The 13,319-nt window shown below is 36.3% G+C and overlaps 1 protein-coding gene across 2 annotated transcripts in view; it reads left to right on the forward strand.

Annotated features, from left to right (window-relative positions):
• LOC126965929 (regulator of MON1-CCZ1 complex) overlaps window positions 1-13,319 on the forward strand; it is a 46,171-nt gene that overhangs the window by 3,331 nt on the left and 29,521 nt on the right. For both annotated transcript variants that reach the window (XR_007729634.1, XM_050809727.1), the window contains exons 4-9: window positions 220-338; window positions 2,093-2,203; window positions 3,218-3,350; window positions 4,626-4,726; window positions 7,206-7,363; window positions 8,343-8,484. Coding sequence is in view for 1 of the 2 variants with exons in the window: in XM_050809727.1 (XP_050665684.1) it covers window positions 220-338; window positions 2,093-2,203; window positions 3,218-3,350; window positions 4,626-4,726; window positions 7,206-7,363; window positions 8,343-8,484 (764 nt within the window). In the remaining variant the exon portion in view is untranslated. The remainder of the gene's footprint in view (window positions 1-219; window positions 339-2,092; window positions 2,204-3,217; window positions 3,351-4,625; window positions 4,727-7,205; window positions 7,364-8,342; window positions 8,485-13,319) is intronic.

A 13,319-nucleotide genomic window follows, 5' to 3' on the forward strand; every position in this document is an offset into this window, starting at 1 on the left:
TTGTCTGTTGTACATATTTTGTTTTGTGTATTAAAGGTGTTGCCTTTAGGTACATTGTGCATGATGCTTTAACTATCAGAATAATTTTTCACTAAAGTCACTAATCAAAAATGCTTTTCTGACCAATTAAATCCAAAACTCGTTATATATATATCTATATATACATCATATATAAAGTATACAATATACATAATGTTTGTATAACATTAATGTTTCTAGTGGAGTCATCTCGACCAGTGGTTGAGCGGGACGTGTTTGTGCTGCGCCTGTGTGACAGCACCTGGTGCGCTGTTTTCCGTCATGGCAACACCGCCACCTCTGTGTCAGGCCCCACTGAGGTTAATATAATTTATAGATATAAAAATGAGTGACTATGTTAGATAATATAAAGTACGGATAAAGATCATATCTTACATCATGCTTGACTTTTTCCTGACAGTTTTTAGAAAATTTTCTAGTATGCATATGTAACTAAATAGACAACTACTAACTAGAAGCAACAGCATCTTAATTTCTCTCAATTTCATTTAAATCATTCTCAAGGACCTGCAGGCTTAGCCATGTTGACAATCTACAATCGTTAACGCTTATAGAAACCTAATCAAATATATCGGATTGACAATAACATTAAGTCACGTGGTCAAAACCAACGAATAGAAAATTTGTAGATAAGTTTACATAGTCCAAAATGATAGAATAGAAATATAATCGTTTCTACAATGTTCATTGCTACCACAGACTAAAATCGCTACATATTATATTAAATGGTAGCCAAGATACAGTTTTCACAAGCGATAACGAAGCACTATCTAAGTTTTTGTGCGATCACTAAGCGTTCGCTGAGACCCACTAGAAAACTATAAAAAAATACTAAAATATAGATTTGTTTGTTTCTAAAAATATTCGAGAAGGAGTGATTGACCCTGTCGTGTCCACTTGGTTACCAAGTTAGCGTTTTCTACAATCCTTTACTCCGAATCGTTGACAATTGTAGAAAGACAATCGATACAAAGCGTTTGTAACTAGGCCTGCTGAGTTAGAAATGGCGCAAATAGCCCTCTTCTGTAATTTAGAGATACCGCCTATATAAAGATGACGCCTCTATTTCACCATAAATTTATACCATAATTGTATAAACAGAGAGGTGCAAATGCAAACTGTTGCCTCTCGTCTGGGCCTCTTACCCGTTAGATACCAATGTGTTTTTCATTTCCGAATTATGTATTTCTATTCGACGCTCTTACTGTGAAGTTAAACATTGTGAGAAAACCTACACACACCTGAAATAAATTCAAAAATTGTGTGAAGGTCACCGGCTAGCACTTAGCTGCGTTGCTGAAAATATTTTATACTATAGAAATGAGTCATGCTTCTTAGCATTCTATGGATTCATCATTTTTATGCAAGTCCACTGTGTGGCAGAGAGAGCAACTCCGAAAACTTCATCAGCATCATCATTTCGGAAGGCGTCCACTGCTGGACAAAGGCCTTCCCCAAAGATCGCCATGACGATCGGTCCTGCGCTGCCCTCATCCAACCTACTCCGGCGATCTTGACCAGATCGTCAGTCAATCTTGTGGGGGGCCTACCAATACTACGCCTTCCGGTACGTGGTCACCATTCGAAGACCTTACTGCGCGAACACTTGATACCAGACAATTCAAACAGCTATGGGTTGCAAACGAACAAACATTTGGAGCTGATACTGGGGTAAACCAGATCCGAGATGAGAAAAATAATTACCATTATGTGGCCAGATTCCCGGGTACTTTCTTCTACATACGACTGGGCTGTGGAATGAGCTTCCTTGTGCGGTGTTTCCAAGACGAAACGACATGGGTACCATCAAAAAAAGCGCGTATACTTTTTTAATGGGCTGGCGACGCTCTGTTTGTTCTCTCATCCATAAAAAACCATAAAAAAAGTTTTCTGCCTTAACTGTACTTCAGGCATAAACCTATCACCGTGGAATTGTTGGCAGTGCTTTTCAATGCCGGGCGTTAAAAGTAGAGTTAGAGGAAAAAAGAGTGTCCAAAACATTGGCACTCGACTAATTATATGTTTAGCGTAAATTTGAATGTATATTTTCCAGGTTTGGCTGATGCCAATATCTAGTGGGGGGACTCAGCATGTGTTAAAGACCGGCCTGGTGGGGAGGTTTGCTGTGAGTGTGGTTGACAACCTAGTCATCATACATCATCAGGTATTATCTTTTGAAAAATTCTAACCCGTTTCTGTACAAGTTATTGGTAGTAGGCTGTATTTGTTTGCAGCCCTAAGAAGACATGTGTCAACAAATTTTTAAACGAATTGTTTAATAGAGCTCAGACGATGGACTTATTTATCTTTACTTCGGTTTCTTCATTTAATACAAAATTTTCTCATTTAAATGAAACTTAACAATGATTATTTTATTTTGTAGTACTTGTTTCAATGTTATTAGCTTTCTGCACGTCTTCTTTATGTAATCTTTCATTATCCCAAAACGAACACTACCCTGTCCCCATGGCAACATTATAAAAAAAGTGGGCGTGTGCCTCGTGCTACAATATTGTAAATATCTTGCAACGATGGCTTTGACAATTAATTATTAAATAACGAATACGGCTGTACGGGCTTCAACCTTTTGCCTATCTTAATAATAGACAAAAAAACCAAAAAAAATAAGGAATGTTGCAAACGTCAGAAATTTTTAAGAACCAACTTCACCCTGTTACTTTTGTGTTAGGTACAGTGATGCGCGCGCATCTTAAAATTTCACTCTCATCACTTTTTCATAACGCGCCTAAAGAAGTATAACTTCAAAAATGATCTAAAATATCATGTATTAATGCATAGATAGAGAATAAATTTAATTTAGATATGTTTTGCTTGTCTATAGTACAGCTAAAAAAAGAAATAAGAAATATACATCGACTCTAATGATTATCCAAACACACACACACACATACTACATACACCCTCAAATACACTACACACAACCTTACATACACGCACACACACTCCTGTAACCTTATTTTCTAAGTAACTTATAATAGTATTATCTTATTCTGGCATAAAATGTTCCTTCTTTTGCTTAATACCTATATACTGTAATCAGCTTTGGCCTTATTTTTCTACTTTATAATGTAATTATAATGTGTATCAATTGTGATGTGCTGTAGATTACATGAAAATAAATAAATAAATAAATGATGATGAAGTGTCGTTGTTTCAGTCAAGTCAAACATCACAAATATTCGACATAATGGAGCAGTGCAAGGTGGAAAACAAAATGGCGGTCCATGTTCCTGTGGTGCCGGGAGTTTCTCTAAAGCCAGCTTTTATCGATGAACAGCCGTGTCCCATGTGTATCCTTTATAAATATATAACAGGAATAACAATATTGTTGCAATGGTCTTGCCTAACGTAGAATATTACCGGCGTAAAGTAATCTCGGCCTTATGACTTACAAACTAAGGTCCAGTAGACATTCCGAGCATTTTATAAACAACTTGATTATTATTTCTTATTCGTTTTTGATTACTACACTGTTTGGGAACATTCTCGAATGTATGTAATATTGCTGCGAGTTTTTCTGTGTTTTTTTTAAAAGAGGGGGCAATCGGGCAAAAGGCTCACGTGATGGCAAGTGGTGAGGCAACGACCCATGGACATCCGCAACACTAGGGGCAAGAGATGCTTTGCCGGACTTTTAAGTTGAGAATATGCTCTAGTGGTGCCATAAAAGATTTTGATATTTTTCATGACACAGTGACAAGTCTGAAAAAAAAACTAACCGCACATTTCTGTTTGTAAATAATAATAATATGTTAGTTGATATTCATACAAACTATTTCTTCGTTATATTGTATCTATTATTTTTAGTAATTTGCTTAAAATCATTGTTAAATTTGTAGGTCGAACTGTATTTTGTATTTAAATTAATGTCTTGCAATGAGAGTGGTGTATGCAGTAACTGGCATTCATACCATTATTTTTACCTTAATTATTTTTAATGTTTTGTATGTAATGCTGTTGGTGTGTCAATAAATAAATAAATAAAAAGTTATAGGTATCCTGAGTCGTATCGGTCCAGAAAACTGCAGCCGGTAGTTGACAGTATATAGTGGTCACCGCGACCCATACCTACTTTTTGTAACATACGAGAAATCCTTAGTCAGCGAAGGAGATTAATTCTACAATTTGGAAGTATGTGGTAGAAACTAAATAACTTTTCTGGAATGACAGTTAACCTGTTATGTTACTAAAATTCAAGAATTTTTCTATTTAAATAAAATCAATATGTATGTCAACCACATATGATATATACTATGTCAACCACACTCACAGCAAACCTCCCCACCAGGCCGCTGAGTCCACTAGATATTGCCATCAGCCAAACCTGGAAAATTTAATAATTGCTTAATTCAATTTACTTCCCAAACATTTAAATTCACGTTAAACAAAGCCTATAAGATTTTATCAATGATACGTCACACGAACGGTTGGCTCAGTTGGGAAGAGCGCTCGCACGGAACGCGAGAGGTCACGGGTTCGAGTCCCGCATCGTTAAAATTTTGTTTTCAGTTTTATATGTGCACTTTATTTTTTATACAAATACCTACTGACTACTGAATGGCCAGATTCCGGCAACTGGGTGGTGTTCCAGCCCCACTTCATTATAGACGCGCGGCTCGGCTGTCTGTGGAGGGTCAGCCTGCTTCCCGAGTCACTCCTGCATTCGGTAATGTCCGTTCATCATCAGCTACCTTATGTTATGAGAAAAGTGTCGAGACGAGCAACCTTACCTTGGATTTGTTGGATGCAGTTACTAATTACGACAGTAATAACGATCATCATGTTTACGAAGAATCCTTGCACAAAAAATTAATTCAAGCTCTAAAAGTTAAGCATCCAATATACAATAGTTTATTTATTACTTTTTATGAAATTATCATCAGCCGGAAGACGTCCACTGCTGGACAAAGGCCTCCCCAAAGATTTCCATGAAGATCCGTCCTCTGCGCTGCCCTCATCCAACGTATTTCGGCGATCTTGACCAGATCGTCGGTACATCTTGTGGGGGCCTACCAACAGTACATCTTCCGGTACGTGGTCGCCATTCGAGGACTTTTCTGCCCCAACGGCCATCTGTCCGACGAACTATGTGCCCTGCTCACTACCACTTCGGTTTCGCAATCACTTGGACTATGTTCTCCTACGGATCTCCTCATTTCTGATTCGATTTCGCAGGGAAACTCCCAGCATAGCCCTCTCCATTGCCCTCTGAGAGACAATGAGCTTTCTCATAAGGCATATAGTTAGCGACCACATCTGCGTACCGTAAGTCATCACTGGCACAACAAACACTGGTGGAAAATAATAAGAAATAATTTATATTATTTAAACATGATTCATATATTTGATGCAGCACCTTACAAACTAATTGTAAAATATTCTATTGATTGAAAAAAAAGCTCAACTTTTTCCGAACATAAGGTAGATCCAGTAATTTAAAAGAAATATTCATATTGACGATTCAAAAGCGCTTAATTTAAGCCTATATTTTTTTTTTCAAATTCAAATTCAAGTATTTTTATTCAAAATAGGATGTGACATCACTTATTGAAACTCAAAAAAACTACCACCCATTCCAAAATGAATGCCTCAGGCCTGAGAAGAATGGGCGCAACAAACTCAGTGGGCTTTTTGTTTTTCATCAAACTATGTTTTACAATTAAAGTAACATTTACAAAGTAACATTGTACAATTAAACTTATTATTTAATAGCCTGAGGGCGGTCGCTCCATTCCCAATCTGTGGTATCATTAAGAAAGTCATTTATGTTATAGTAACCTTTACCACACAAACGGTTTTTAACAATTCTTTTGAATAACGTAATACTTTGGTTTTGTTTAATTGAATAAAGTTTATTTGACTTTGACTTTACCTGGTATTAAGTAAGACCAGCCCTTTAGTACAATGTACTGCCTTTCAGGATTCCTAATTGAAACTTCAATTCTGGCTTACATTACAATTGCGCTCGTCACTTCGTCTAGAGTTGCGCAAGGCTGAGTTAGCCTGGCTGACTAATTGTGTCCACCTCGAATCAATCCAATATATTATACCCGTGCGAAAATGAATGATCTGTAGAAGTACCTGTCAGTGACAAGCATCTGTCATTGTCAGCGCGTTTAAACTGTCACTGCTAGCTAGCCAAATCAACAGATGCTTGACGCCACAGAATATATATGAAGAGATTTAATGAGCATAAGTATATATGTATATACTTATGGTCTATATCTACAATAATAATAAAAACAGTCATGGCAGTCTTACGATTGAGACATGTGATGTTAAGACACACTATAACAGTAATGTCTAAAGCCTTACTTATGGCGAGTGAAAAATTACTCTGCGTATAATATGTTATAATAGGCCAATATCTGCTGTGGTGGAGCTTCATTCGGAAGTCTCTAATATCTCGCCAGCGCTCTCTATTTAAGGTCATCGGACAAACTCACGCATGGGACGACTCTTTTGTGAAAGTCGATAAAATCAACAGATTTGCTGGCTAGTCTATAGATATGTCCTAAACTGGTATCCGAGAGCATAAAATTCAGGCATTGCAGGGAGGAAATACTAATGCAGGTGTCGAGATTTGAGAATCAATCGAAGATATTAAGATTATTTTTCTAAGTATGTATCTCCAGTACATTTCCAATACGACTATCTTCTTCATATCAACAAAATATTATCTTTATATTGAGCACTGGTACAATCAGTTTTTATTAAAGGCAGTTTTACTTTAGTATTAGCAATATTCATCACAAAATCTTTTGATAAATAAACTATACTTCACATAAAAAATCTGTCTTCTGAGATCAATTAGGTACTTAACTTGTAAGGTTGTAAGTAATACTGAATTTTATTATATTTCAATACAATCTTTTGAAAAAAATAAACAATGGTAGGCCATAGGTTTGCTATATATTTCTTTAGAAAGTTCCATGATCAAGTCTTTGTATATGATTGGGTTCATAGTTTGCCAAGCAGATACAGCCTAAACCAAAACGTTTTTTGGACATAACAGTAAGGAAATCGTGAATGTGGCGCTTGAAATAGCGTCAAAATATCGGACAAACATGCAATTCCTCGAATAGAGGTAAATATCTCGTCTCAAAATCAATCTATAATTGAATGCGTATTCTGTTGGCACTAAGGTACCGAGAGATGAGATCGCGAAGGTGATCGGAGTGCTACTGCGACTGGAACACGGAAAGCAGGCGATATACCTGGCGCTCAACCAGCTGGTGAGCGACGCCGGCGTCTACTTGGTGGAGCTGGGCCAGGTGTTTGACGAGATCAACGCTGTGTACAGGTCTACTAACTAACTAGCTAGAGTAGCAATAACTTCATGGTTAGGAACTTTCTTACGCGTGTTCCAGGACGATACGACATCAGTACTAAGGCCTATCGCAGACGGCAGACTATCCGTGACGCATTTTTTAGTCTGTGATAGTAGAACCTATAGAATAATACGCAGTAACGCATACGTCGCGCAAAAAGTCAGACCGCGCCGTACAAAAAGTGCGGCAAAAAATATAACGTTCGCGTCAACACGCGCTAACGCAGACGACACTCACTTTTGTCTGTAGTCTGCAGTTCTACTGAGTGACATGTATCATGGCGCTAGACATCGATGTATCGATGTTGATTTATGAGATAAAAAAAGGACCAGCACTGTATGATACATCTTTGGCAGAGTAATTATCTTTCTGAAAGAATAGGATGAAGTTAAAATTCTCTATTCCTTCTTCTTTTTTTAAGTGTACGTCGTGTGCGTTGAGTCTGTGAAATATCTGCACGTAATGCAGACTTTTTGTGTGCCGCAGACTCGATAGTACAAAAAGTGTGTCATCTGCGATAGGCCTAAAAAAAGCGGTGATCACTCCATGAATAACCGTACGCTCGTTTGTCCTGTCCCATAAAAAATAGTTTATGATCAACCCAGGTGGAATCTCAATGGTAATAACTGATAAGCATCATTTTCTTTGCCAAATCAACGCAACACTCTGTATTGCAAATTGAGTTCACAAGAACTTTTCCACTGATGTTTCCGCAGCTTTTGAGTGTAAATGTCACAGGACACCTGGTATCGTATCGTAGGTAGAGACTATTTTCGGCATCCAATCAAGGAAGACAAGTCATCCGACGGGAAGCTTACCAAAAAGTAGTAGCTCGACAACGGAAAAATCTGAAGGAGCTCTTTGTCGAATGACAAGCAAATGAAAAATGTCGATATCATTAGTTATTTAATAATTTTTGTTCTAAAAGTCATCGTGCCTTTTTCTTTACAGAAAATGGGCCGATGCGGAGGTAGCGAAGAACACGGCAGGCCACGTCGCAGAGAAGAGCGAGTCGTTCCCTGTGGTCATATCTCAGTCTGACATGTGTAGCCACGTGCTGCAGACTCACGCAGACGACAAACACCTTGTGCAGGTTGGTTTGTAACAACAACGTTCAGAGAAGACCATTGAAGGCTGGGCGGCCAATATAACCTGGGGGCATACTCCTAAAATCGATATACGATAAATCGTGGCATTAGTCGTGTCGAATCCTACTCTTAGCTACATCGTATTCAATGTCGAAACGATGATTGAACGAACGAAACATTATTCGATATTATCGGTCCTAACCCTACTTTTAGTTGAATATGTCAGAGACGAATATTCGAATTTCACAAATAATCAAACGTCACTTTTACGATAATCTCGACGACACCTTCTAGGCTGTCGATGCGAATATCGTTTCAAGTTGTATAGATATATTTGCCATACAATATACATACTTAATAAATATTATTGAAATAATTATATGTGATTTACTATTCAACAGGATTTTTTTACTACTAAGTCATGTTGTTGATCCTTTTTTGCGTAGAAATAATGCAAATGGCCGCCTGAGAAATATGAAGTCCACGAGAAGGGTTGAGTTACTTTTTTTTTACATTTTATTATACGCGAGTTTTGTATTATTTATTCAATTTTAAATGGTCATATTATATTCATTACATATTTTTTTAACATTTACATTATGTGTTAATGATAACCAAATTGGTGGTGCAGAGTCTGGCATGGTGCTTAGCGCCTAAACTATGTTTTGACTTTTGACACTTAAAAGCGACGTAGCACAGATAATGTTTAGGTTTGAACATATTTCATTCACACTAACATCGTAAAAAAAATCACAATATTAGTCTATGGTAACGATAAACGATAAGGAATTCGAACATTTGTTAGAGTAGGGTAGTTGCGATATATTGGGAGTATTATCGTATCGTTCCGAATGTATCGTTGTCGATTTTGCGAGTAGACCTCCTGAGCACGCTGGCCGGGTGTCTGGATTGTTCAATTAACAAGCATTGGCGTTCAGTGCACCAGGAGGCTAATAGGAAATAAATAGACCTGTATTCAGAATTGTATTTTAATTTATTTAAAATTAAATTTAATTGTATTATATTATTTTACTTTATACATATATTATTATAATTTTAACTGGGTGCATACCTTTTAATAAAGATATATTATTATTATTAATATATTTATAGCAATCTCCTGCACGTGCATAAATATTATAATTTATACATTAACATAAGCGGACATCCGACTAGAAACCAGTAGAAGAAAATTTAAAACTAAACTTAAGAAATATTTACTGTCAACACTGCCTTAAAATTAAAATTAGATTTTTTATTATATTTTTATCAATATTTGTTAATTACACTTGTATAAATTCAATGTTCTAATAAGCATTAATGTATTACAAGAGACTTGATCCTGCAGACAAACTGTCCAAACAGTTTTGCGGGACTATGTTAGCTTTTAAGATTCTTTCTGTAAATGATTAATAGTACCTATAAATAAATAAATAATAAATAAGTGACAACCACAATTTATACATTGCCCCCTACTAGGCTCTGTAAAATAAACAATTATTTTGCATGCAATGGTATTAAATTTTAGAATAAATGACAAAAAAGTGTATCTGAATTATCAATAAATAAATTTAAATCTATCATTAAACGCAGACTTATGTCGAAGGCTTATTACAGTGTTGAAGATTATGTAAACGAAATTGCAATGTGGAATTGAATAGTATTATAGTTTTTATTTTTTATGAATTTTATAAGAATAAGAATAATTTATTGGGGTACAATATTAGTTACATAGTTGTTACAAAAATATCTGTTACAAACTATACATTGGTACAAAGTAAGTAACTTTAATTTTACAAGTATTCTAGCCTCACACTAGGATTCCCTGTACGTGAGATCCACTCTTTTCACCTATCTTAGTACAAAATAAAAATAATGGAAGTAATTCGCGTGTGTGTGTGTGTGTGTGTGTATGTATGGATGTGTGTATGTGTTTGTGTGTGTGCTTAGTAAGAAAAGACAATTGATAACGGTGGTATAATAATTTCAATTATATAGTTTTTTGGTTTAGTACATTTATAAGTTTTTCTGTATCATCGCAGTTTAAAACTTTTAACCATTCAAATATCACTTTTTTACAACTGCGTTTAGTCTTCTCTATAGAACTCCTATTTTGTTTGTATAATTTACTGTACAGGTAAGGCCCCAGGAAATAATATGTTCTTCGAGCAAAGAAAGAAAACACCCTTGAACGATCCCATATTTGCGCCCTATGAGAAATTCGTGCCTGTTCTTTTGCAGTTTTGTGGAATTTAAGTAGTGTAGCGGAGATAAATAATTGTCTTATTCGAAGATGGTTTAGTTTTGAGTAGAGGGTGTCTGTTGAATATAGCCACGGCTTATTGTATGCTATTTTTAATATTACACGTTGGGCTCTTTCTAGTTTAATTAGAAGTGTCTTTATTGCGGCTCCCCATGAAATAATACTATAACTCAGGATATACTGACATAGATCATAGTATAATATAGCGATTAACTGTGTGTCTGCAATATACCTAAGTTTTATGAAAATATGTGACACCTTTCTTACTCTTTTGCAAAGTGCATCAATGTGGTATGACCAAGTTAACCTTTCATGAATGAAATTCGTGCACCTAGATATTTAATGTGTGAGACTCGTTCAAGTGGTGCACAGGTACAACTGCTTTGTGCATTTCATGTTAAGCAATCATGCAGGTAAATATGTAGAGGTTCTTGCTTTGTAGAGCGTGCAGATGTATTAAAAGCTTATATACTTTGTTTTATTGACATTAATAGTGAGGAGGTTATTTTAAAGCCATTGTGATATTTTACTTAATCCTTGTTGAGCTGCACAAACTACATCACTCCATGATTTTCCATAAAATATCACAGCAGTGTCATCTGCAAAGTAAAGACACGCGCAATATTTAATGCCATGGAATAAAAGTCTTAAAATTTATATAGACCAAGAAGAGCGTTGGCCCCAAAATACTACCCTGAGGAACCCCATAACGGATATTTACTAGATTACTAGTGAGTTGGCCCATACTTATTCTTTGTCTTCTATTCTCAAGGTACGAATGGAACCAGTTTAGAGCCAAGCCTCTAACTCCAACCCTTAAAGTTTTTTAAGAAGTATTGGCCGGGAAACAGTATCAAAAGCCTCGGCTAGATCCAGGGAAACACCAGCGCACTTGTATTTACTATCCATTTATTTGTTACAAAATCAGTTAAGTCACTTACTGCGTCCTCCGTGGATCTGCCACTACGGAAGCCATACCGATTCTTAGCCAATATCTTATTAGACTCCAGATATTTAACCAGTCTTTACTCAACTACTTTTTCTATTATTTTATGGTTCAGTCTTGTATTATTTTACTGGATTGCATTATTTTTAAAATATTTATCTACATGCTTTAAAGCCTCTATTAAAAATTCTAAAACAGTTAGCTTATTGCCAACATAAAAACACCCAATGTCCTAATAACCATTACATCATCCAAACGATTGTTATAATGAAATTCAGTACAACATTACATCATCCGTTTTCATTAGAATATTACTTTGGATCATGTAATAGTTACTAGGACTGGCTTTTTTAATGTTAGCTGTAAGCTGTTTCATAATCTTTTTTTATAGAGGACTAGCTTTTACCCGCGACTTCGTCCGCATAAGTTTTTTTGTTTTCTCCCGGCTATAAGTCCCCCTGCAACAATGTCCCACTATCGTGTTCCAGTCCTCAACTTCACATCAAAATTTGTTCAAAAGCAACCTAAGCTACATAATGGATAGCTCCGAATGTTCCCTTAGTAAATATAAAAAGTAAATAATGTAAATCGGTTTAAAATACTACTAACTACCTACCTGCCAACCCCCGATGTTAGACAGTGTGACATCCGTAACATCATCTGCGTAGGAAGTACTAACTTAATGTAAGTAGTATAATAATGTAGGAAGCTAAAAATAAGAGGCCTTATTACTGTAGTACATTTTTGTAAACTATGTTCTTTGTTTTTCCCTCTCTGGCCAACACATGGAGATTCTGTGGACTTGAAACACGTGAGCAAGCCACGTATAATTGTCCGTGAGAAAAACAACTCTTTTCTAAATTAATGCCGGCTACTTTTAATGTTTGCCCCTGAGCTTTATTTATCGTCATAGCGAATGCGATTTTCAGCGGAAACTGTAATCTCTTAAACTGGAATGGCAAATCTGTCGGAATTATGGGTATACGGGGGATTAAAACGTTCTCTCCTTTTGCCATTCCAGTCATAATGATTGCTTTTACAATATTGCGACCGAGGTGTGTCACTTGCAACCGTGTGCCATTACACAGTCTTGGTGCATCTAAATTCCGCATTAAAAGGACAGGAACGCCTACTTTCAGCCTCAGTTTGTGTGAAGGTACTCCCGACAGTTCTAAAGAATTAAGAAATTCTACAGGGTATGATGTTACTTGTTCAGTATCCATTACAGTGTCTACAGAGAGAAACTCAACAATATCACCTTCCACGCGTGACATAATTTGCTCGTTTATCTGTCCCACCATTTCATTCGTCGGCGCTAAAATTGCTCTTTCACATAACCAGTCTCTATTCCTCATATTAGTTAGCAGTTCGCTATAGACGAAGTTATTTAGATCATCTGGATTATGCACAACATTGCAGAATTCACGATCCAATGTAATCATGCGATTACCATCCTTTGCGATACGATCTTCTCCAATTTTAAGAAGAGCAGCAGCATATTGTCCAGATTGTACATCATTGTGTAGTTGCACTCTCATATTTGTAGACAGACTAAACGTTTTTACGTGCACCCATAACGTTGACGCTTTTAAACACGCATTTATTTCATCTGCGGGGGTGCCTTTAGTGAT

Source organism: Leptidea sinapis, chromosome 1 (assembly GCF_905404315.1).
Source record: "Leptidea sinapis chromosome 1, ilLepSina1.1, whole genome shotgun sequence".
In the NCBI taxonomy this organism is placed as follows: Eukaryota; Metazoa; Arthropoda; class Insecta; order Lepidoptera; family Pieridae; genus Leptidea; species Leptidea sinapis.